The 26,020-nt window shown below is 39.4% G+C and overlaps 1 protein-coding gene across 1 annotated transcript in view; it reads right to left on the bottom strand.

The window, feature by feature from the left end:
* SI (sucrase-isomaltase) overlaps positions 1 to 26,020 on the bottom strand; it is a 198,485-nt gene that overhangs the window by 75,466 nt on the left and 96,999 nt on the right. The window contains 7 exon segments of the mRNA XM_075068972.1: positions 1,206 to 1,354; positions 4,718 to 4,834; positions 4,925 to 4,959; positions 5,506 to 5,639; positions 19,145 to 19,283; positions 20,395 to 20,479; positions 25,344 to 25,478. Of these exon segments, the coding sequence (XP_074925073.1) occupies positions 1,206 to 1,354; positions 4,718 to 4,834; positions 4,925 to 4,959; positions 5,506 to 5,639; positions 19,145 to 19,283; positions 20,395 to 20,479; positions 25,344 to 25,478 (794 nt within the window).

The raw sequence follows: 26,020 nt of genomic DNA, 5'->3' as shown, positions 1-26,020 counted from the left end.
GAACAATAGTAGTATCAGAAGTAAAAGAACAATTAACCAGCTTCTGGTACAATCATCCTGCCAACGGTGAATTTCATGATTTTCAGTTTGATCATTTTTAATAATCATGGCCATGATTTTCAGGAGAGCACAGTGACTTGACTGCACACATTTTAACCTAAATCTGTTTTTAAAAGGATTTAGTTAAACCAGGCAAATCTCTGTGTGGTCACTCTTATGTCATATTGAGTTAGCCTGCACCTGTAAACTTAAAAGGTAAATGCTACAGATTTTAATCAATATAAGATTGTCCACACAGACAATTGCACAAGGTAAGCAAAATCAGTTTAAAAATCACACCTTTTGTTAAACCAGTGTAACTTTGGTTGTAGACACCAGACCTAAGGGTTCAGATAGCTAACTTGAGATACCTTAAAGGACCCTGATTTTCAGAAAGGGCTGAGCACCTACCCTTTGCAAACCAGGCACTTTTAAGGTTTCTCAAGCTAAGCATCCAAAACTGAGGTATCCAAAATCACTAACCATTTTGAGACATTTTGGACTACATTTGTCCACCCTCTAAAGCAGACAGAACTCCCATCAACTCAGTAAAGACTGACCCCTAAAACTGAGACACACGTTACACAGAGATATAAGTGTAGAGTTTTGCATAGAGCCAAATAATGGGTTCTTGCCTGACTCACAGAGCTAGGATTTGAATTAAGAGAGTCCATGAGAAGGAGAGGAACGGGAAAACTATTAAAAGTGGTAGGAGATATGTAGAATAGGACTCTGCCAGTAGCAGAATTACAGTAGCAACTAGTTGTGAGATGGTATGAAGAGAGAGAGAGGGAAATCACTACAGAGGACAAGGGGTAGGAAGAGGAATAGATAACAGTCAAGGAGCTAGACTAGAGTCTAGGGAGGGTTGTAAAAGCAAGAAATGGACTCAATCCTATGAGTTGCTGACACCTTCAATAGAACTGAGAGGAAACCTAGCACCTTCAAGCTACTCCTGAAGATGTGGAGTTATATGCCACCAGATTGCCCTCTAGAAAAGAAAAAAGGTTGGAACCAAATATCCCTGCATACTAGAATAAACATTTACATATACACACACATATATAAAAAGTTGAAGAGTACAGTTTGAGCTAATTTCAGGAAAACTCATGAGTTTAAGTTAAAAAACAAATTGTTGTCAAACTGATAGAACCTGTCATACTTACTCATGGAGGACAGGACGCACTACAGTGCTACCATGAACATGGGCTTCATACATTAAAGTGTAGAGATAAGGTAACAGCGTGTATCTTGTATTGAGTATATCTCTGGAAATATTTTCAAACTTTTCATCAAAGGAAACAGGATCTTGCCTCTAAAAATAGAAAGAAACTGTTACTCAACTCCAGAATTCTCTAATGTCCCTTTTCACCTTGTTTTTAATAATTCATTTATTTAATTTTAGAAGCACATTATGGACCTGATCCTCCAAGGTACGTTAGCATTTCCTGAAAATCCTAAATAAGGCATGCTTGACTACCTGATTTGCACATGCAGGTTCCTTTTTACATATGTGTATGCATTTGGGGGGCATACACTTTTCAGCTGCCAGTTGGAAAGTCTGGCCCTAGATGATGGAAATGATTGCAGTGACCTTCACAAGAGAGTGAAAGGAATTGATTCATCATTGAATTTATTACATTTAAATTATAATTATTATAACCTCTGGTTATATCTATATTGATTCATATCCAGCTTTTGCATCAAAACCACAATTATTAATAAAAGCACCTATTTCACAGCCACTTACAATGATATTGGTAGTATTTTATTGTTTTAGAACCTGAGAGAATGGCTATATTTCTGAATCTGTGAACATTTCCATTGACAACTCTCTTTTTGGAGGGAGCTGTAAATTACTATTATTAACTGGCCACCAACTTGAAATTTGGTTGAAAAGTTCTCTGCCAAAAAGTAATATTAAATGATTTTTCAACATCCTTACTTTTTGCAGATATTTCCCTAACCTAAGCCCAGCATTTGTTTTTTATCTGAAGTAATAAAATAGTTGAGATAATTGGCAATATTTACATATGGACTAATATGCATGTTTCCTATTTTTTTATATTATATTTTTATTGTAAATTCTTATTAGCTGTGTGGTAGTAACATCAATAATTGAACATATGAATCAAAGTCCACATAAAGAACTATTCCTAGCTGAAAAGATCTTTCTGAGACTATGGCCACGTCTAGACTACGCGCCGTATCGACGCATTAAAATCGATTGCTCAGGGATCGATATATCGCGTCTGATCTAGATGGGATATATCGATCCCTGAGTGCGCTTATATCGATTCCGGAACTCCACCAAAACCAATGGAGTTCCAGAATCGACATGGCGAGCCGCGGACATCGATCCCGCGCGGTGAAGATGGGTGAGTAAATCGATTTTAGATATTCGATTTCAGCTATGCTATTCTCGTAGCTGAAATTGCGTATCTAAAATCGATTTTCACGCGTAGTGTAGACCTGGCCTGTGTAATGCAACTCTTTTTCTCCCTAAACTGCAGGGCGTTTCACTCCTAAGGACAAAGTGGTATTAAATAACAGTAGGTGTCACTGTGGGCTTAGAAGGAGAGCTTGAAAAACTTGATGGGGGAATGGGAGGGTGGGGAGGAGGGGAGTTTAATATAAACTCTACTGAATGTATGACACATTGTATTGTACATAATTTATTATCCTTCTTTCCTGCAGGGCAGCACTCAGGACTTCCAAAAAAGTAAAAAGAGCACTAATGAGTGATGTCAGGGAGCACTTTCAATCTTTATTAAATGTACTGAACAATACCTTGGCAAACTGGGTAAGAATGGAAGCAACATGATAAACCTGAATCTGCATTTTTAAAGGCTTTAAAAGGCGTATTGAAAGGTGTGCTGCTGCAAGATAAAGCACACTGTTTTTAAAAAGGAGACTTTAATCCATTAGATATATGCCATATAAATAGTTCAACTCTGCAAGACCTGAAGCTCTAACTAGAACATAAGTACTGTTTCCATTTTTTGTTTTCCCACTTATCTTGTTTTGCAGCTTTCAACAATACATTCCTTAGCTAATACTGTCTACAGTTAGACAATTATTTTGTTTTTTATATTTTAATGACAGTAGTGGATGGAGGCAGAATACGCAAAGTAGAATAAATTTGCACACACTTTCTACAGTCTTAAACTATTCCATTTTCTGATTTGTCCTCTAATTGTGAACTATTAGGGGAGGAGAATGCGAAAGTCATTCTTACTGTATTAAGTGTACTCTAGAGAGGAAAACACCAAACAAGACAAAAACTTCACTTGAGCATCATAGGTGCAGATTTTTTATTTTAAAAGGCATGCAAGTAAAAAAAAAAAATGTACGGGCTTGCTTCAGTCCTAGAATATGCTGGTTTCATTGTTATAAATCAGTCTGCAGGACCTTTAATGCTGTAAAACCTGCATGGAGGGAGTAGTTATGCCATGCACACAGGGCTCCCACAGATGAAGCAAATTAGAGCACGATTAGGGAGCCAAGATGGGCACATCCACTGTGCAGCACTGCCCAGGCACCACCCAGGGGACCCAGCGACAGTGTAAAACTCTCTTTCTTGGCAAATGGCCCATGAAAGGTGGCAGTGTAAACACCATATAGCCACCCTGGGGTTCAATCATTCTATGAGCACAGTAGCCACAGCAGATACATGAGAGTGCCATTTACATTACTCTGTATCAAGCATAGTGAAACAAGTTTCATGTGTAAATTAGGGTGACTAGATGTCCTGATTTTATAGGGACAGTCCCAATATTGGGGCTTTGTTTTATATAGGCACCTATTACTCCCCACCCCCATCCCGATTTGTCACACTTGCTGTCTGGTCACCCTATGTGTCATTAAGAGTCTGTCTTGCCGTATCTTCACAGCAATGTCTCAGTGTAGCTAACATTAAATACCAATGTATTAGTTGCCTGAATCACTAAGTTTTGATGGGTCAATACTGGGAGGGAGAAAAAGAGAACAGAAATAACTAAGGCACAAAATCTTCCAAGATTAGTAGAAAGGTAGGTCACAACCTGTGACAGAACCAGTGTGCAAAACACGAATTTCCAAAAGGTTTGTGTTCCAGTAGACTTATTTTTTCCTAGCTGAATCTTGATGCAAACCACATCCAAAACAGCTTAATGAATGGTCACAGGTGATCACAGGAACCAAAAGTGGGACAAGAGGCCATATCGGAGAATAACATGGAATCGGTGATCAAGATTCCAAGGCCAAAAGGGGCTATTGTATTGTGTAGTCTGACATCCCATACAACTCAGGCATTAGAACTTCCTTGTATTAATTCCTAATCTAATTCCTTAATCTAATCTTGGTTTAAAAATTGCCTTGGTAAATTGTTCCAATGGTTAATTACAATCATTCCACTTTGAATTTGTCAAGCTTCAACTTCCCAGAAAACACACTTTGAAAATGAAATGCACCGGAACACAGAGTACTAGCATTAGCTAGAATTATTTCGCTTCTGATAAGTGAGTTAATAATGACAACAACATTTAAAAACAAACATTCTTTTCACAGTGTGCCCTCTCTACTTTGTATCTGTATTCTTTAGATTGTGAACTCTTCAAGTTTGGGGCTCTTCATATCCTATGTTGGCCCAAGCACATTACTGATATATAGTAAATAATAGAAATAATCTATGACCCACCTTTGTGCCTATGGTATTGTGATTTCTGGAAAATGGATAAAATGCTCCCAGCTGCATCCAACGGACACACATGTAATACTCTGCATCATTGAAGAAGCCACAAATGTCTGCTCCAGTCTGAAAGTTTAAAAAGAATAAATTTGAATGCTGTAGATTATTGCACTTAGGTAATGATGTTATAAATGTGTAGTAACAACACTAACTTACATAGGATATTCCAAAAAGGCTGAATTCCATCATACCTGCAAGAAAAGTAAGGTGACTTTACTGGCTGCTATTTTCTTTGGTAGTCTAATAGCCACCTGCAGCAGCATTCATTTAGCAGAAAGGAATGAAAATAATATATTTCTGTAGTTTCTCTAACATATTGTTCTTCTTCCCCCTGCAGGATATGCTGGCAGCTGGCTCTGCAGGAGCAGATAAAGGCAGCTGGGCAGGGACAGGGGGAGAGAGAAAAAGAATCACTAGGGTCTGGAGTCAACAGGAAAAAGCTAAAAGTAATGGGTGGGCATTTGTGGGGGAAAGGGAAGTTGACTTCAGTGGGAGTTGGAAGCATTCAACAACCCCCAGGATCAAGCCCAATGTCTATTCTAAAGAGTTGCTTAGCAGCCATTAAGAGAAGATTAAAAAACAAGCAATTAAAACATGAATGCTGATTGCTAAACTGAGCAGCCTGTATTGCCTACAATTAGATTTCTTCTGATCTAAGCCTAGTAAAAGACAAACTTGTCCAGAAGCAAGTTACTGCATAGGATCAATTGACTGTAAATCCTATTGCTTCCACATACCAATTATAGATTTATAAAGTTGATCCCAAGCTGCGGTGTTATCGCCAAGCCAGTGTCCAGCCCATTTTCCACTAGAGGGATACGTTGAACGGGTGATGACAATTCCACGTTCATTAATGGTGCTCTGTAAAGCACTAAAAATGAAAACACAAAGAATAGTAAATTAGATGTGGAAGAAAGGGTTCTAGTAAAAAAAAACTTACATAAGGTTTCCTTTGAAAATAAAAGTCTTTTCTTATATTTTGATATCTAAAATTAAAACTGTGTAGTTACTGGTATTATGGATAAGTATAGGCACCAGATTAAAATAATGTTTTCAGAAGTTATAAGGGTTCACCTTTGCACTAGAATATATTATGGTTCAGACTGATGAACTTGTACAAATTTAAAAATTGAAAATCAAGTGCAAATAAAGCTGAGGTATAATCAGAAATGTAAATGCCAAAAGAGAGGATGCTAGAATATGGAATTTCACACTAAAACCAGCTAGAATTCAGAAGAATTGGAGGGAAGAAAAACTTGTGAATATCTGTAAAATTGAATGCATGAGGTGATGCACAGTCACTGCAGAAATACATACCAGTGACCTAGTATTAGGCAAACTGGAAACAATAATTAAAGACAACTTTGAAAACATACACAGACAAATGTGACATCAGGACAACAGCTGGGTGAAAACTCGTTATGGGATTGACTTAAAACTTTGTTCAAACTGATCTGTGCACAGACCCTTTTTTTGAGACCGTTGTGAGAGACAGTTAAGCTGTTACACCGAAAACAAAGCCTATTAGCATCTACTTGGGCCTGGTCTACATCAGGGGGGGATTGACCTAAAATACACAACTTCAGCTACAAGAATAGCGTTGCTGAAGTCAACGCATCTTAGGTCAACTTACCTCGCGTCCTTACTGCACGGAGTCAACTGCTGCCGCTACCCCATCAACTCCGCTTCCGCCTCTCACCACGGTGGAGTACAGGAGTCGATGACACAGCAATCGGGGATCGATTTATCATGTCTACACTAGACGCGATAAATTGATCCCTGATAGATCAGTCAGTACCTGCCGATCTGGCAAGTAGTAAAGACATACCCTTAGAAACTAGAACCAGGGACAGGGGCTTCACTGGGTGTTGATCCATGGTGAGGTGTGGAAGTGGGTGAGAGAAAACACAGAAACTGACAACAGACAAGAACAGAGCGAAAGACAGAGGCAAAATGCAAGAAAGTCAAGAAATAGCCTGTAAGCACAATGTGACCCAGGAAAAGCTAGTGATAGCTTTTGGGTTTGTTGGCTAAAGAGTCTTGAGGCTGTATGCTAAGAAACTGCTCTTTTCCTCCTGTGTTTGGAGAAGCACAACTTTTAAAATAAACAAGATTGCATCAAAGAGAATACCAGCCTCCATCAATTTCCACTTCCAACTGGAATACATCCAGGGCCCTGAAATTTGACTAGCCACTCAGACTGAAAATGGGCTAAACTTCTATAAAATAAAGTCTTGTGCCACTGTAAACTACTCTGCTAAAATTCTTTAGTATCATAGAGCCCAAGCAGCTGCGGTGTTAAACACAGATGCATTAGGGCAAACCAATTACTAGCTGACAAAGTTAGGAAGAAATTTCCCCTAGGGGTTGGTTATTGTATAACTGTCCATTTTGAGTAGTCCTCTGAAGTCTCAGATATTAGCCTCTGTTCTGATAGCAGAGTAGATAAATCACGGGTCTGACCTCCTTGGACAATTCCTATGATCCTATGTAACATTGTGAACAAACACATACTGTGAATCCTTATACAAAAACAATAAAGTACTAGTTTAAAAGCTACACTGATGAAATCACATTGCTTTCTAATGCTATCTGCACAATAATAGCCTGAACAGCTGCTTCAATAAGGCAGTTTATTTTTTTTCTTCTGCAGGATTTACAGCTTTAGTGACATATAATTACAGTAAAAACACACGTCACTTAAATTACCATAGTAATTAAACTAGACTAATGCATTGTAATTATTTCTTCCAAGATAAACAGTAAGTTTTCTAGTATCTTCTACTTCTTCGTCATGTATTATCAAACACTTTCATACTCTGCTTGTATTACTCTATTTGTGGAGTGACTTGGAAATTGCACATAGCGCTGTGAACATAAAGTACATGTCAAGAAAAAATGTCTTTATGGGACTACAAATGTGTAAAGTTAAGTGTGTGCTTAATTGCCTTGCTGGATTATTTTGAGAGTACTCAGTACCTTGCAAGATTGACCCTGATACATACCTGAACATCAGTTATATGTGATGTAACAAAAATCTAATTTAACCTGGAAGCCTATGACTGGCTGTTACTTTTTACTTGTAAAGACTGTTTTTTTGAAGTCTGCCTGAAAGTCTAGTAAATAGAGGATTGCAGTAAGTCAACATGGATACAATAAAAGGCAACCAAGAGACTATCACACTATCTAAACATTCTCAAAACAGGTTAGGGAGGTCAAGTAATGTAAAAAGCTGGTGTTCGTGTTGAGGTTATGCGACTATGCGGATGTTGTGATTTCTGAATTTGCTCCTTGGCTGATCTAGTTAATGGTAACTTAGGTATAAGTGATCATGACTTGATCACATCTATCATGTGCAAGCAGAATAAAGTCCAGACTACTACTATATCTATTTGGTGCTTTAATGTACCAATTTCAAAAAGCTGGGGAAAATAAATATGAGTCAAACCAGCTGGGGGGAAGAAGTTCATCAGAAAAATGTACATGATAATTGGGAATCACTAAGACCACCTTACTAGATGCTTAAAAAGCCACAATCCCACACCTGAGGAATAAGGCTGCACTAGTTTTAAAACATGGTTTGGAGGTAAAGTGAAAATAGTTAAAAAAAAAAAGACTTAAAGACAGAAATACATAAGAAATGGAAGAAAGGCGAAGTTGACAATGATGAATATAAATCAGAAGTTAGAAACTGTAGAAAACTGATAAGGAAAGCCAATGGACACAAGGACAAATTTATAGCCAGCAAATCTAAGGATTATAGGAAGTATTTTAAATATATTAGGAACAAAAATAACTGACAGTGGTGTTGGTCATTACTAGATGGACATGGTAGAATTATCACTAGCAATGCAGAAAAAGCAGAAATATCCAATAATATATCTGTTCTATATTTGATGAAAACAGATTCATAGATTCATAGATTTTTGGACTGGAAGGGACCTCGAGAGGTCATCGAGTCCAGTCCCCTGCCCTCATGGCAGGACCAAATACTGTCTAGACCATCCCTGATAGACATTTATCTAACCTACTCTTAAATATCTCCAGAGATGGAGATTCCACAACCTCCCTAGGCAATTTATTCCAGTGTTTAACTACCCTGACAGTTAGGAACTTTTTCCTAATGTCCAACCTAAATCTCCCTTGCTGCACTTTAAGCCTATTGCTTCTTGTTCTATCATTAGAGGCTAAGGTGAACAAGTTTTCTCCCTCCTCCTGATGACACCCTTTTAGATACCTGAAAACTGCTATCATGTCCCCTCTCAGTCTTCTCTTTTCCAAACTAAATAAACCCAATTCTTTCAGCCTTCCTTCATAGGTCATGTTCTCAAGACCTTTAATCATTCTTGTTGCTCTTCTCTGGACCCTCTCCAATTTCTCCACATCTTTCTTGAAAAGCGGTGCCCAGAACTGGACACAATACTCCAGTTGAGACCTAACCAGCGCACAGTATAGCGGAAGTCATCATATGGTGATGATAACACTCTTTCTATTCCACTGGAATCTCTAGAGGATATTAAACAGAAGTTACTAAAATTAGGTAGTTTTAAATCAGCATGTCCAGATCACTTGCATTCAAGAGTTCAAAAAGAGATGACTGAGGCATCCATTGGACCATTATTGCTGGTTTGTAATAAGCCTTGAAGCAGTGGGAAAGTTCCAGAAGACTGGAAGAAAGCAAATGTTGTGGTAATATTTAAGAAGGGTAGAGATGATGACCTGGTAATGACATCAGTCCCAGGTAAGATCATGGAGTGGCTGATACAGATCTTGATTAATGAAGAAATAAATGAAGATAATGTAATTAATGCAATCCAACATGGCATTTTGGAAAATAGATCCTGTCAAACCAAGGTAATGTCTTTTTTTGACGAGAGTACAAGTTTGGTTGACAAAGGTAACAGTGTTAACATAATAGTCTTAGACTTCTGTAAGGCATTTAACTTGGTACTATATAACATTTTGATTAAAAAAACTAGAACAATATAAAATTAACATAGCACACATTAAATGGATTAAAAACTGGTAAATTGATGGGCATCAAAATGTAACTGTCAATTGGGAATCGTCATCAAGCAAGTCTATTTCCAGTGAAGTCCTGCAGGAATCCTTTCTTGATTTTACACTATTTTAACATTTTTACCAATGGCCTGGGAAAAGTTTGCAGCTGACACAAAAATTGGGGAAGTAGTAAATAATGCGGAGAAAAGATCACTGATTTAGAGTGATCTAGATTACTTGGTAGATTGAGCACAAGCAAACAACATGCATTTCAACACAGCTAAACATAAATGTATACACCTAGGAACAAAGAATGTAGGCCATACTTACACAATGGGGGACTCTATCCTATGAAGCACTCACTCTGAAAAAGATTTGGGGCTGTGATTGATAATCAGCTGAACATGAGCTCCCAATACGAGGCTGTGGTCCAAAGAACAAATGTGATCCTGGGTTGCATAAACAGGGGAATCTCAAGTAGGAGTGGAGAGGCTGTTTTACCTCTATATTTGGCACTAGTGTGACCACTCCTGGAATACTGTGTCCAGTTCTGGTGTTCACAGTTCAAGAAAGATGGTGATAAGAGAGTCCAGAGAAGAGCCACAAGAAAGATTAAAGGATTAGAAAACTTGCCTTATGGTGGTAGTCAAGGAACTCAATCAATTTAGCTTAACAAAGAGAAGGGATAACTTCACTATAATCTATAAATACCTAAATGGGGAACATATATGTAATAATGGACTATTCAATCTAGCAGAGAAAGGTATAACATGTTCCAATGACTAGAAATTGAAGCTTAACAAATTCAGATGGGAAATAAGGCGCAAATTCATAACGGTGAGAGTAATTAACCACTGATACAATTTATTAAGGGTTGTGGTGGATTCTCCATCACTGACAATATCTAAATCAAGATTGGATGCTTTTTCAAAAACATCTGCTCCAGGAATTACTTTGGAGAAGCTCTATGTCCTGTGCTGTACTGTAGGTCTGATTAGATCAGGGTCGGCAACCTCTGGCACACAGCTCCCCAAGGTAAGCACACTGGTGGGCTGGGCCAGTTTGTTTATCTGCCGCGTCCGGAGGTTTGGCTGAGCGCTTACTCTGGCGAGCCGTGTCCCAGAGGTTGCTGTCCCCTGGACTAGATGATCACAACAGTTCCCTCTGGCCTTAAAATCTATAAACTACAAAAAACAAAAGTTGCAATTTGAGCTCTACAATATCATAAATGGAAACTCTGTTTTGGAGACCACTGCCTAGAGAGTCCTTCTGAATGGAGATTAAGGTCTCTTGTTTACCCATTGAACAGTTACAGCTTGGACAGAGGCAACGGTGAAGTGGAGGACAGGCATACTCGTCCTCAGTTTTCTTCAAGAGTTAGACCCCTTTTTGGTGATGACTTAGGGGGTCTATGACTCAAGTCTGAAATACCTAAACTTTCTCGAAGGACCAGCCCTTTATATGAATGTGAGAGAGAGTGAGAGAGAAACTGAGTTTCATGCAATTTACAGTTTATGTAGGACGTTCAGATGTGAGTTTAAAGAAAGAGATCTTGACTGCTCTTTGTAGACATTGATAAGCCCATGGCACTTCCAATAGGGTAAGCCCTGTGTCTCTGTTGCCCCACAAGTTTTGTGCACTGCTCTGTATACCAATTAATCTTATACCTTTCCATATCAAATGTAGAAGGATTTCATTGGTGTAGTGCTTTGGATTTTTCAGAATAAAAAGGTGATATACATATATACATAATGCTATTATTTTTCTAATCCCTGAATAATGATGTGCCGGCAGATTCTTCCATGAACCAGTAACATATTAGGAATTATTGCTTAGTGACTAAAAATGCATGACTCAGGTATCCAGAGAATATGATTTTATAGCCCCATCTTTCTCATCTTTTGATAAAATGAACTTCAATATTGCTGCTCCATTCAATAAGTATTTGTACCAAGGTTGCCAACTCTTGTGATTTTAATCAGTCTCGCAGTATTTGATATTTTACTTAAAGACAATTCTGACAAACATGTGCTTACTTGAGAATCTCTGCTTTTGTTAAAAAAAATAAAGCAAATTTTTAGCTCTTGTGGTTGCAAAGAAAACTTTTAAAAAAACATGTGACTCAAGTATACCACAAAGGTTTAAAAACCAGAAGGCAAATAAAAAGGATCCATTTTTAGGATAGTATCTTTTAAGACGGGGGGCTGTGATCGTCAGTACTTTTGTTCTTACATTTTAGGGAAGTACTATTGAAAAAGTACTGCCAGGCAGTACACTAGTATAAATAATTACTGATTGCCTATATGTTTTAGACGTTCTTTTTGCTGAAATGCTTTTGTTACCCTGAAGTTTCTTGCTGCCATATGGAGTATGAAAGGCACCAAGATCATCTCTGCTTTATCTTCCCATCTTGTATCACACAAGACCAAGGAAGAATGCTGCAGCTAGCATTTCCTTAGCATTAGGGATAGAGTAGAGACAACTAGAATATCAAGAGGTCATGGATAGCCAGGGCTCTGATCCATCTGGTGGGGTCAAGCAGATGGTCCTGTGGGAGGAAATGCTCTCAATTTCTGAAACAGCAATAAGAATCCTCTCCCTGAGTCCTCCTGTCTGTATCTGATCTGTGCTGGCAAAATGCTCAGGAAATAACTCTTCTCCTATCCCATTCTTTTCCCTGAGAAAATGTCAGAATTTTGCCCCTGGATTGTGCAGATGCTGTATAATATAGTCTAACTTGAAGCCATTCCAGAATGATGGCCAGAAAACATCATTCATTAGGTTCATATATGTAAGCTATATTGCACCTCCTGATAAGAAAATTATACTTTGCATCATTATTTCTTGACTCTGATTGCTCCCATGTGTACTACTATGGCACTTCTTTAATTATGATATTACACCATCTTAATGCTGGCATAGAAGATACATTTGGAACATTTAAGATTTTTAAAAAGATGTTTTGACCATATTTTCAAGTATAAGAAGTGTTTGAATAAACTATCATTTATCTTAATCATTTCTGCTGCTCAGGTGAACGTTTTAAAAACAGAAGAAAAATCACTAGATTTAATTTTATCCTTAATACTCAGAAGCAATGATAATACACCCATCAGTGTTAAGTTATCGTCTACAGACAATTTCCAAATCTTACTTTGATTTGGCTGACAGTATAAGAATCAGAAATTCCTTACTGTCCTGTCAGCAATTCTGCAAGTGCCTTGATTGACAGTGATGCACTGGCATACTACCAAATATAACATCCACTCAGTCAAAAATTCAAGTGGCCTTGATATTTTCTTTCTTTATGGTAATATCAAAGTTACCAAGGGCTTTAAGGTCATTAAGGCCCATAGAAAAATGCTGTTCTTTGCTTGCTCATTGAATTGGAAATGAAATAACCTAGATATATTATCATTAGATCAGACATTATCTAAAATTGGATAGGATATTACTCAGTAAGGAATTAACATATAATAAAGTTCGCCTTGGAACTGAGAAAATAAATTGTTAATGAGAAAGGCTTATGCATATCATTTACATAAGAAGTTCACTAATTTCCCTGTTTAAAATTATATCTTATTTTTGGTTAAGGATGTTAATTCAAGAATGCATATACTGTGCCCTGCATTTAACAAATTCACATACTGTAGCCTGATATATACTATAAGACCAAAACAATATCAGTGCTATAATTAAAGCAGTCCATCATAGCTATACCTGGAAGCAAAAGGTATTTCATATTTTAATTACTTTAATTACTTAGGTTATTGTTGGCTAATTACTGTTCTTAACAGCTGATCAAAATGCTGAGGATAGTCTTGTAAATGAGCAGCAGAGTGTGCGCTTTTATGACTGACTGATCTTGTTTAAATGCAGAACACTGTCCCAAGATAGCCTGGGGTAGCTGTCTCATAATATATATCTCAGTTGAAAATGCAGCATGTTGTGTCTGAATGCGTTGGGACAAGAAAACATTTGATGGCATCTAAATTAAACTATATTAGAAATAGCACCATGACCATTTTCTCTGATAAAGCCAGGCAGTGATTAAGGTTGCACAACACAAAAATTATATGGATGAAGTTATTAGAATCTGTGTAAAACTAATTTCTGCCAGGTAGGTGAGAAAATAATCTTCTGTAATATCAGATTTGGGTAAACTCTTTTTTAAAATGTGACTTGAAAATTGCATCTGCTTGGAGAGGGTGATTGTGAAACTGCTGGACTAAAACTGAGACACTGAGTTTGTGTTGAAGAATTAAATTCAGCAATTGAAAAAAAGATTCTGAAGGACACAAAACAATTTTGCTGCTTCAGATTCCAATTATCAGAGTAGAATCCTCTTAAGTAAGTCACACTCATGACCTTATCTTGATTAAGGGGTTGGTGCAAGCAAAAGAAAAGAACAGTCAGTATTGTCTATCTAGTGCAATCATCATAGTAACTGAGCAATAAAATATAAGTGAATAAAAGCAATCAAGAGTCCAACATGTAGAATGTATCAGTGGCTCTCAAACTTTTTACCATCAGGTCTCACTTTTATCAGTTCAAATGAGTTCAGTTCCCATCTTCACTTGTGCTAGAGACAATATTGATATATATCAGCTATTAGTAAAATACTGGCACACTAAAAGTACATACACTCATAACAGCCTCACTGCCTCACATTTCAGTGAGGCATTTGCTTGTTTCTGTGAATACAACTTTCCAAAGTGTGGAAGGACTGACACAAATTGAAAAAGAGAATGATCTGCAAACCTCTCCAAGAGGATCACAGGTTCCTGCCACCTAGAGTCTCCCATTCTGCCACTGCCCCCACCTCAGTTTGTCCCCTTTGAGTCCCCAGCTATTTCCTCCTATAGCTCCTGACCTCTTTAATTCCCTCTTAGCAAATATGACAGCTGCCTTCTTGGTCAATATCAGAGACTGAATCAAGGATCTCCTGAAATAAAAAGCAGAAGTCTCTACAGCTTGAGATAAACAGGCAAGCTCACTAGCAGAAGGTTCTAACAGACCCATATCCTCTGTAGATTAGGCAGAGAGGAGATCACCTCATACACCACCAGGTATGTCTACACTGCAGAAAAAAACCCCACAGCAGTGAATCTCAGAGTCTGGGTCAATTGACTTGGGCTCACATTATGGGGCTGAAAATAGCAAGGGTAGACATTCCTGTCTGGGCTGGAACCCAGGTTTTGAGACTCACTCCCATGGGGTTGCGAAAGGGAATGTTGCAGTGCAGACATACCCACTGACTATGAATTACACAAGCCCCTATGGCAACCATCTTGTCACCCACTTCTTCTTACTGTTCTCTACTCAAAGCTGGCTGGGCAAGAGCTGGGCATTCTTGTAGGTATTACCAGTGACAGCAACCCTTGGCTGGAGAAACTGTGTTGGCAAAGAGAGAGAGAGAGAGAGAAGTTAGAGCTAGAACAAACACATAGAAAATCTTGCTATCATCTTCCACTTAGCTGTTCTTCCAAGGCTAGACTAAAGCTTGCACTCAAAAAAAAATTTTGTGAAGACATAATTATTTTAAAATCCCAATATCTACAAAAAATAATAAATTTGAGCTTTTGCCTTTTTTTAGTCTTAATGATTTCATATGTTCTCTGCAACCATAAGTGATATAAAAACTTATTTGTTTTTAAATGAATGCTGAGGTTCTCAAGTAACCATATAATTCCATGTTTGAAGACTCTGTAGCCTAGCCTAGCAATATGGGGGATTGATTCTCCTTTTCCATTAAAACACCCCCTTGTTGCAGGGAAGGGTATATATGGACTCCTGTGAGCGGGTAGCAGAATACCATCCATCTATACAGGTACTCATATGACCTTCATCATGGTAGCAGTGGAATGCCTCATAATCTTTAATATATTTATTCTCACAACATACGTGTGAGGTAAAGAAGTGCTATTGTCCCCATTTTACAGATGAAATGTGTCTGTCAGGACACAAGATCTAGGTAAGGTGGTTGTGGAGTTGGTGGAAGGAAAGGAGAGTCTGAGGAGTTTCAGGAGTGAGTGAATGATAGGGAAGAGGCTAGGGGTGCAGCTGGTTCCCTCCTTAGGTAAGAGCAGAGGCAGTGCTCTGTTTGCTTTCCTTTCCCTCGGGTTGAGAAAGTATCACTTCTTCCAGTACTCTTCCTGATGACCTTTCAGAGATCACCTGACAGGAGAGAAAACTTTTCCGGGGAGACAGAGTCTCTCAGGTATGGTCACTGCAGAGAAGAGAAAGAATAGTACCATTTCCACCTTGCTATGGAGAGGTCTAGTGAGTCTTCAGCTTTGCTGTGAGAGGCTGACTAAGATAGGGAGATAGCAAATCCATATCTCCCAGAGAGATTTTTGAAGAGGTCTTGGTTTCTGCTGGAAAACCTCCAGTTATTTCAGAGAAGGTCTGTCATGGACTGGACAGAATTAGAAAGAGAACACAAAGGCAATAGAGAGGTTTGTTCAAGGAAATGGTATGACTGGATGCTTTTTAAAAAAAACACTAGGAAGGAAGTCAAACTGTCAAATGGCCAGGAGAAAAAATAGAGACCTAAAGTTGTTGGTCACTGACTCGAGTGATCTGGATGTAGTTTAGGAATACAGGCAATTTTTCTAGTGTAGACCAGAGTGTAGACGCTGTAAACCTTGTGTAAGTACCTATTTTTATTAATGAGATCTGATCTTTTGTTTGCAATTTCCGGTTATGCATTATGCATACTGAAATACAAAGCTACTTTACGGTTCTCCTAATCTCTCAGCTACATTTTCCAGCAATAAACAGCTTTCACGCAGTACCTACACACATACACACACTTGTAAGACTGTTTCCCATTGATGTAACACCCAGCAATAGAAAAGTACAGTATGCGGTAAAGGACTAGATTTTGTTTAAAGGCACGGTGATCATAGAAACATAAGATACTGAAAGAGGTTTGTTTTGGTTTTCTATTTAAATACTTGCTTTGGCTGAACACTATTTTCTTCCAATAAACAGTGCAAGTCAGCAACAACAGTGTCACTCAAAATTCTGCTCAGAGAAAAGAGATCCCAACTTCTTGAAAGCCTACAGCTTTTTTCTCTTTTCTCAACTATTAGCACTAGCCAAACACTGTCATGAGACAAGTACATAAACCTAGTCCATTTGTCCTTGACATGTATGGTACTTGCATTAAAAAACGTGTTACATTTTCCAGCTTCTGACTCCAATTAACTGTGCTCTTACAAGCTGTTTCTGGATCCTTTCAGTCTGCCCTTTGCGTAAACCTCATGTCAGATGAAAAGCATACTGCCAAGCAAGAAACTTCAGAAGTGTGATGTGTGAAACAGAAAGATATGAGAAAAATGATAAAGGAAACTATGAAGAAGGAAAAGAGAGAAACACAAAACAAAAGCAAATTTCATTACATGTTAGATTGTGTTTATTTTTGTGGTGAGAGAATCAGCCAGATGAATGTGAATTCTTCATCCTCAGTACATGCATGGGGTTGACTTGAAAATGGATGCAGAATGCAAGCAGTGATTTGTTAGGTATTTCTCTTCCCTTATAGAGCTACCTTCGACTGCTAATATTCCTACGGATACCAAAGTCAGTCCAGTGTGGGAGTAAGGAATGCAAAAATGGCTTTAACTCACATTTACAATACCCTGATCCTACACCCCTTCAAATACTATGCTGGTCCCAACTTTAAAATTAAAACAGGAATGATCTATCTTACACTGGCTGTCAACAGCCCCCCAAAAGCTCTTACAGCAGTTTGGGCTAGCCAGGCTTATGGGCACCCTCTTTCCCTTTGTCAAGGTTGCCATACTGAGGATGCCCTTATAAAGAAGCACCAACTACATCAAATTTATGGTTGTTTTGCACAACTGAAGTTTCTCCTAGTAAAGCTGCCATAGTAGCTTTATGCCATTCCCTCCTGTGGGCCAGTCCCTCCTGGACACAAAAGAAAACATGCAAGGTACGTGTCAGGGCAGAGTTGGGGTGGGAAGAGAGCATTTCAGTGTGGCAACAGCTATATTAAAGACAGGGCTGAAGCACAGTGGAAACCCTTCCAGCCAGAGTAAGTCAGAACATCACTGTGGCTGTGAATACTGAGCTCATAATATTACACTGGTGACACAACTAAAGCCAGAGAAGTCTCCAGGTTACTGCTAAACTCAGCACCACCAATCAGTCATGCTCCTTTTATATTTGAAACAATTAATCTTTCAAGTCATGAACCAAGAGGAGCAGACAAAAAGGGAGTATCAATTAAATATGATAAGGTGGGTCACCGATACAAATAGCTGGACACAAAACATTAATTTGAAGCACGTTTTGCCCAAGTCAAAGTAAAAAGAAAATAGAGGGTCACACACTTCATAGCTTCTGTAGACTGAGCTCATTACACACGTTAGGAACTCCTTGCTTCACTCCATGGCCCCCCACAAGCTCCCTAAGTACCTTCTTCCCATCCCTCTCTACTGAAGGGAGTCCTTGCAAATTCCTCTGCTCCCTCCTTCATGCCTGGGGCTCTGAGTCCCCCTTTTCCTCCCTCTATGGCAGGGGATCTGTGTTCCCTCACTACCCTTTCCACCAGAGTTCCCCAGAGCCTGCAGCTCTGCATGTGCCCCTATTCTCCCTGTCTCCCCATACCAGGCTTGCTCAATCCCCCATGTCCAAGACTGTGTGCCCCTATTCTCCCATTATCGCTTGTCACATGGCATGGGCTCTGCATGAACCCACCATTCCCTCCTTCCCCTTATTTCCATCCACATGACACGAGGGCACCCTATTCTCCCTCTCCAGACCATGTGTACATACCTGCATTTCATCCCCTTCCCTCACAAAACCCCTTCCTCTCACACAATTATTTGTCTTCATTCTGTCTGGGAGAGAACTCTTTCAGGGTGTCAACAAGTTAATCTGTACTGAAAGGATAGGCAGAGATGAGATAGGGGCTGGAAGGATGGGTGTCATCAACCAGTTCTTTGGTCTACAGACTCTTGCAGAGGTGCCTGAAGCTGTGGCTCTGATAAACAGAGGAAAGAAGCTCCATGTACCCTGCATTTTCCCTCTTTTGGTTTTTCAGTTTCCCCAGAAATTTCTCACTGATGCCTAGAATGTTCCTTGAAATTTTGGAGTTGATTGGATGTGGCTTTCAAAAGTTATTGAGTACATATAGACAGGACTGCCCGTATGCCCTTGAGAACTTTGCTAATAAAATATTAGAATTTTGTAAACTTTACAGAGATGGTGTTTATATTTTGTTGTATTTTTAAAATTTTCCAGTTGCTAACGGTTTCCCAGTATTACTGTCAGTAAAGAGGTGTCTGAATTATTGAAGAGCAACAAAAAGACTAGCTTCTCAAGAGGAGAAAGAAAACAACTTACTCATAGGTAGGTTTTACATGTGACCATCCATAGAGATTATGCACATCATAGTGTCTAACAGGGGTTCCATCTGGCAGGATCTGCTCGCTTTCCATGCATAAAGTTTTGTGACTCAACCCAAGTGACCGCGATTCCAAACCTAATGAGAAGGAAGTTTAAATATCTGTATCATTAAATCATACCAAATCATTTACCATTTTTAACTGCCTGTGCAGTGGGCTTTTGTTTAGTTTTGCTTTGCTTTGTTTTTTGTAAGAACACCGTTCTAAATTTTCTGACCATTTAGATTTTGAATACTGGCTGTTCCCAATAATCCTGTATATTAATTTGGAACTACAACATTACTATAATAATCTCACTGAAGATGCTGTTCTCAGCCTGTATGAACAGGATCTCTTAACTCAGAGGATGCTGCAGATCTTTAGAAGCATCTCTCCACATCATCCATATAACCTGAATAATGGAAAAATATCTGTAAGTATTAAGCTAGGGACAACTACACAAATTAATATTGAGAAACTGTATGGAAGACGTGAAGGAAGAAGTAAGCACATGATAGCAGTCTACATGAGTAGAACATTCAGAGGAAAATTTTGAGCACCACAAAGGACTTTCAAAGGAAGTTGGGCATCTAACTACCTTTTTGTGTCTTTGAAAATATCCTCCTGGATAACTATTTGTTAAGGTATTCTCTGCTAAAGTTCCATATTTTACAATGGCTCTAGCACAAGCTCAGCCAATAGTGTACAAGCTATTGCCCTGAAGTCTCTAAACTATGGAATGAAGAAAATTTTTAGTTGATTATGGAATTCGGTGTTTTCCCCAAGCCCAAGCTCTGCGATTTTTAAACTGAATTGTTTAAATCAAATCTATTGCTAAAGGTAAGAGGTAGGGAAAATATTTTCTAAGTACTTGAAACTGCACTGCACTGTTCATGTGAAGAAACAAAGTAAATGGGTAAAATGCTTGGAGCCATTTTGTCAAACATATCTAGACTTAAGCCTCTAAATCTATGTTATGTAGGCACCTAACTAAAAGTGGCTTTATTTTCAGAATTCCTGAGCAAGCACAGCTCCTCACTACAATCAGGAGTTGGGTGTGCACAGAATCTCTGAAAAAAATCAAGCCCCTTTTATTTAGCTGCTAAATAAAGCATCAGAGTTTGACAATTTTGGGCTCAGATGAAGTATAAGTGAATGATACAATAACCAGAGTCAGTTACGGAAGTACAAGATAGTTACTATACTTACTGGGCATATAGGGAGGATTGTTTAGCTCTGTGTTTCTACAGCCTTCGACTGATCCATGAACAAAGCTTGCTGGTTCATTCATGTCCTAAAAAACAAAGAAAAATGAACATTTTAAAATGAATTTTGTTTGTTTCAATGATGTGACATATTAAATGTTATTTTGCAAATAGATGCATAATAAAACTCCTTCAAGAGCATTTACAGTTGCATTTTTTTAACATTAGTATTTCAGCCAATTTACATTTTCTTGACATGACAGTGATCAAAATTTATATTTGTAAAAAAACAAATGGAAAGGAGAAACAATGCACCTGACTGAGATCTAATATGCAAGGCTCTAGCTTGTAACACTTTGTTTATGCTCAGTTTATAACCCCCTGAAAATGCAAAGTTACAGTGGATCTACTGACAAACCCAGCTATCAAGATATTGACAGAATAGCTTCCTCCATGGCAGATTCTCTGAACTCACAGAGACTTTGGTTAAGCTCCTTCTTAGTCATTGGAATAAGGGTTTGAACTGGGGTCTCCCACATTCCAGATCAGTAACCTAACCAGAGGCCTGGCTATAGAGCGAAAGTGACTCTTTCTCTGGCTCAATGCCTAGTTCATTATTTATATATTGTGGAACAGCGTCAACAGGAAAGCTTGAGCAAAACTACCCCCCAGCCCAGTGGTTAGGGCACCTCTCCTGAGACATAGGAGATGAAGGTTCAAATGCCTTTTCCACACAGGGCCACCCAGAGGATTCAGGGGGCCTGGGGCAAAGCAATTTTGGGGGCCCCTTCCATAAAAAAAATTGCAATACTATACAGTACTATATTCTCATGGGGGTCCCTGTGGGGCCTGGTGCAAATTGCCCCACTTGCTCCCCCCGACAGGTGGCCCTGGGAAAAATAGACCTTGTGCATCACAGCACAAACCTAGTTTTGAGAAAACTTCTTTACAAGGTACCACTGGTTCTCAGCATCAGCTAGTGCTAAAAGGCACTAAAGCTCATTAAAAGGGTTGGAAAAATATTTTCCATCAAAACTTTTTCTGGATTGAAAACTAGGGGTTTTTAAAAAGCAGAAAAAAATCACGGACAATGTCTGCTTTCCTTCAAAATTTGTTGTGTTTTTTTTAATTGAAAAGCTGAAATTAGTCTGCCAAAACCTGAATATGGTTTGGGGTTTCAGAAGCGTGTGGCCAAATATTTGCTGCTTGCTGTGTTTGATTGTTTAAAGAAACACTAAAAAATTCTGCTTAAAAAAATCCAAAACTTTTGAACCACCTCAACTTGTGACCAAACGCCTGAGCCCACCCAGTCAGAGATTTTTCCAGGTTTCTGATTCTCTGCTGGCTTTCTTGACTCATATCTGTCTCCATAACTTTGGGTTTATTTAGGTTAGAACATAAGAACAGCCATACTAGGTCAAACCAAAGGTCCATCCAGCCCAGTATCCTGTCTACCGACAATGGCCAATGCCAAGTGCCCCAGAGGGAGTAAACCTAACAGGTAATGATCAACTGATCTCTATCCTGCCAGCCATCTCCACCCTCTGACAAACAGAGGCTAGGGACACCATTCCTTACCCATCCTGGCTAATAGCCATTAATGGATTTACCCACCATGCATTTATCTGTTTCCTAGAGATTGACTCCATGGGATCCCTCACAAACTGGAGACTGTTCCTGTGGGTTTGTCTTTAGTATAGCTTATGTACATACTCCACAAACTGAGCATTTGAGCTTGTTCCAGAATCTGGGATGAGCCTATGTTGTGAAAACTGAAATGCTCAAAATAGCACATGCATGTGAATGGACACAGGGTGCTAAATTTAAATTAACCCAGGGGTTCTCAAACTGGGGGTCGGGACCCCTCAGGGGGTCACGAGGTTATTAGTGGGGATCACGAGCTGTCAGCCTCTACCTCAAACCCCACTTTGCCTCCAGCATTTATAATAGGGTAAATATATATATTAAAAAAGTGATTTTAATTTATAACGGGTGGGGGGTCGCAGAGGTTTGCTATGTGAAAGGGGTCACAAGTATAAAAGTTTGAGAACCAGTGAATTAACCCCTCTGGAGCCTCAGGGAATGTAGAGGAGGTGGGGGTCTCCCTTGGCAGGGCTGGGAAGAATATTGCTTTTCTCATGTGATCCCTCCCTCAATGGCTAATTTTAAATGAAGCTACCCTCTCCTGACATGAATCTCCCTATGGCACTGAAATTAAATATAGACTATAATTTGGCATTTGAGAAGTGAAAGGGATGGTAGCCCTAATGGAAAAGCTAACAGCTTGGCTCTTCTACAAGCCTCAAATTGCCGAATGAGCTTTAGGGTAGGGAAGGCTGTGCCTCCCAAACAGCCTGGCCCTGCCCCCTATCTGACCCCTATCCACTTCCTGCCCCCCAACATTCCCCCCTCAGAATCCCTGACCCATCCTGCTCCTTGTCACCTTACCGTCCCCCAGAGACCCCACCCTCCACCACCACCCTGGGACCCCCCCGACTTCCCCGAACCTCTGCTGAGTCCTTACAGACCCCTGGAATGCTCACAATCCAACCCCCCTTCCCTGTCCCCTGACCGCCCCCCCAACCTCTGCCCCGTCCCTGTCCCCTGGGACTCCCTGCCCCTTAGCCAACCCCCTCAGCTCCACCCAAGCTGAGCGGAGGGAGCTCAGGCCCCGCTGGAGCTCGCAACCCCTCCCTCTTAACACGCGGCTCTGAGCAGGGCGGAGCTCAGGGGTCCCACCGGAGCCACGCTGCAGCACTGTTCTGGGACGCTGCTGGATGCACTGAGGCTCCAGGAGAGGGGCAGATGAGGGGTCAGGTCGGGGCTGGGGAGGGAGCCTCAGACATTCTTGTGGGGGCCCTGGTGGAGCCCGGGGCCTGGGGCACATTTCCATCTCTTGCCCCCGCCCCTCTGGGCAGCCCTGTTTCCACATCAGACACAGAGATGAAATAAACATGGGTCTGCTATATCCCAGCTATTGTGAGAAAGGGCTTAAATTCAAATATGTGCTTAAGTGCTTTCCAGAAGTGGTGCAATAGTTATTACTGGGCATACACAGGAGTGCTGCCTGCAGAGGTTGATGATCTGATACAGTAGATCAATGCATCCTCCAAACACAGACAACACCTCTCCTCTTATTGAGTAATGCATACTTTCTGGTATGTGTTCCCCCTTCTGCATGACTCCGGCAGAGCAGAGATTACAATCACATTTCTTTGTGGCAAATTCCCAGTGACAGACTGTCAGGATCTTGTGGAAGGGTTTATCCCAGCAGAAACTGGTATACAGCCCAAGATGAACCCATTCCTTAAAGTTAAGGCCATGATTTTTAAAGGACTCTAATGGAGTTGGGTGGCCAACTCCCATTGAAATTTGGGCTCCCACCTTCCCCTTTCGTATTTTGAGAAATCACAGCCTAAATGTTTCTTTTTCAGAGGGCCAGCTGAAAAAGAAACAGAGTCTCTGCTGGGAAACTTCCTTAATATCCTGCCTTCTAGAAATGAAAGCATAGATACAGGTATAGCTAGAAAGTCTCCAGGAAAATAAACTCTGTGATGTGATCCTTGAGATGCGGCCCATGGCAATTATTGAAGGTACTGGACTAATTTTTAAACAAACTCATATATATTAACTGAAAAGGCTAATTTTGTACATGGATAGATAAGTTATTCATCTCTGACCTTCAATATGTGTAATAGTTTGTGTGGCCTTGGTTGGTACATTATGTTGTCCACTAGTTAAAATAATACAAGGGTGGCATTATTGAAAGATACTAAACATTTTACTGAATGGCTAGGTATTTCTTTTCTTTGAGACAACAATATATTAACATTAGATATCTCCTACAGCTATTGCATGTCTATTCCATTTTAGAAACAAACAACACACTCCATCTAGCATTGTTCTGCAGTTGTGCAGCAGAGATGGCAGTTGTAGCAAGCTGTTTGGGAGACTTGTGCTGTGGACAAGTATTTACAAGAAAAATCATCCTAAGAGGGATATTTAAATGGGGAAGGGGGGAAATTGAGATAATGTTATTTAGGTAATGAAATTAAATATATATCACTAATAAAAGAATTAGGACTTGTTCTTCAGCAGATAACGTTGTATTAATATTCCTAATAAATTCAATTGAACAACAACTTCTTCATGCTTACTTTCTGAAAGGAATGGGATGTGAAAAGGAGTTAGGCATGATTGGATTTAACACAGAATTCTTTGAATCACAAGATATTATGGGAAAAGTCGGTCAGATAAACTTTCACATTTTTAATTTCTTATGCTGAGGGAGACTGTAACCTTCATAATTTTGTGAAGTGATCATTCTATTGCATATCAGAGCAAAATATGCAGCATGCAACAACCACTCCAGACCCTGGCATGAGAGAACATTGTAATGGAGCTGGGAGAGGCAGGTGCAGATCCATCACAAACTGAGGAAGTCTCTCCAACCCCACTGTCCTTAACATACAGCAGCAAGGAAGCAAACCCACTGAATTTGCAGGTAGGATTAACATGCAGGTTTCCATGGTAATTTGGGCTCTGCCACTGAGGTTATAGAGATAATCTGCTACAGCTATATGAAGATAACATGTTAGTTTTCAATAGGTCCAAACTAAAAGCATGGACATGAGCCCCACCAAATTGGAGGGAGTGTAGACTTGCAGTATAAACATTGTGCTTGGCCTCTATCTCTATAATGAGCAGACGCTAAATCCTGAATATGGACAGGACAAAGTTCAGGAAGTTTTAATCCAGAACTGGCTCTGAACTTTGAGAGTCAGGTACATCTCCACATTCTTCAAGACTTTGAACCAACTCCTACAAATGCTAAAAAAGAGTTTCAGTAATTTAAAACACTTTTTTACTTCAGCAGAATTTTTCTATAATTATTAAAAGCAAAGGTAAACAAAAAACTTAGCTATAAAACAGAAAATATATATATATGCTTACAATCCACAAGCCATCAAACTTCACACTTTTCTCTGGTTGATTTGGGTTAGTGTGGTATTCTCTTATTTCTCTTTGCCACCACTGTGCTGTAGAATTGCGGAAGAAATCTGGGAAAGCTGCATAAGCTCTGTATAGCTGTAAAAGTAACAGACAACAAAGAAAGATATAGATTATTGAAATGAAATTATGGGATTTCCAACCATGGAAATTTTGCATGGTTTATGATTTCCTAGGTAATGGTTTGCACAGTTCTAACTATAAATGCCATTTTCTGTGATTCTTAACATGCTGATGGACTAAAAGAGATTTTACTTTTATATGGGTTATAACATTTGGAGAAATGGTGTGGTTACTTTTGAACTATAATAGGAACATAAAAAAATAAGAAGGGTTATATGCCAATGTGCATTTTAGGTTTTTCTTTAAAAATAAATGTGGATCACTATTCCATTTTTAACCCTTTCTGGAATTTCCACAGAAAGGCAGAGTGAATTGTGACAAACAACACTCCAAATCAGTGCTGAGCCCGGAAACTAACCCAGCAGTTCTGACTCTTAGGCCAGGTCTACACTGCGACTTTAAATCGGTTTAATGGCCGATATACCGATTTAACGCTGTATCCGTTCACATGACGTTGTCATTAATATCGATTTTACCGCCTCCTTAAATCGATTTCG

The sequence above is a fragment of the Chelonoidis abingdonii genome, chromosome 8 (assembly GCF_003597395.2).
Source record: "Chelonoidis abingdonii isolate Lonesome George chromosome 8, CheloAbing_2.0, whole genome shotgun sequence".
Lineage (NCBI taxonomy): Eukaryota > Metazoa > Chordata > Testudines > Testudinidae > Chelonoidis > Chelonoidis abingdonii.
Note: the sequence above shows the minus strand (reverse complement) of the source record. Positions and strands in the feature narration are given on the sequence as shown.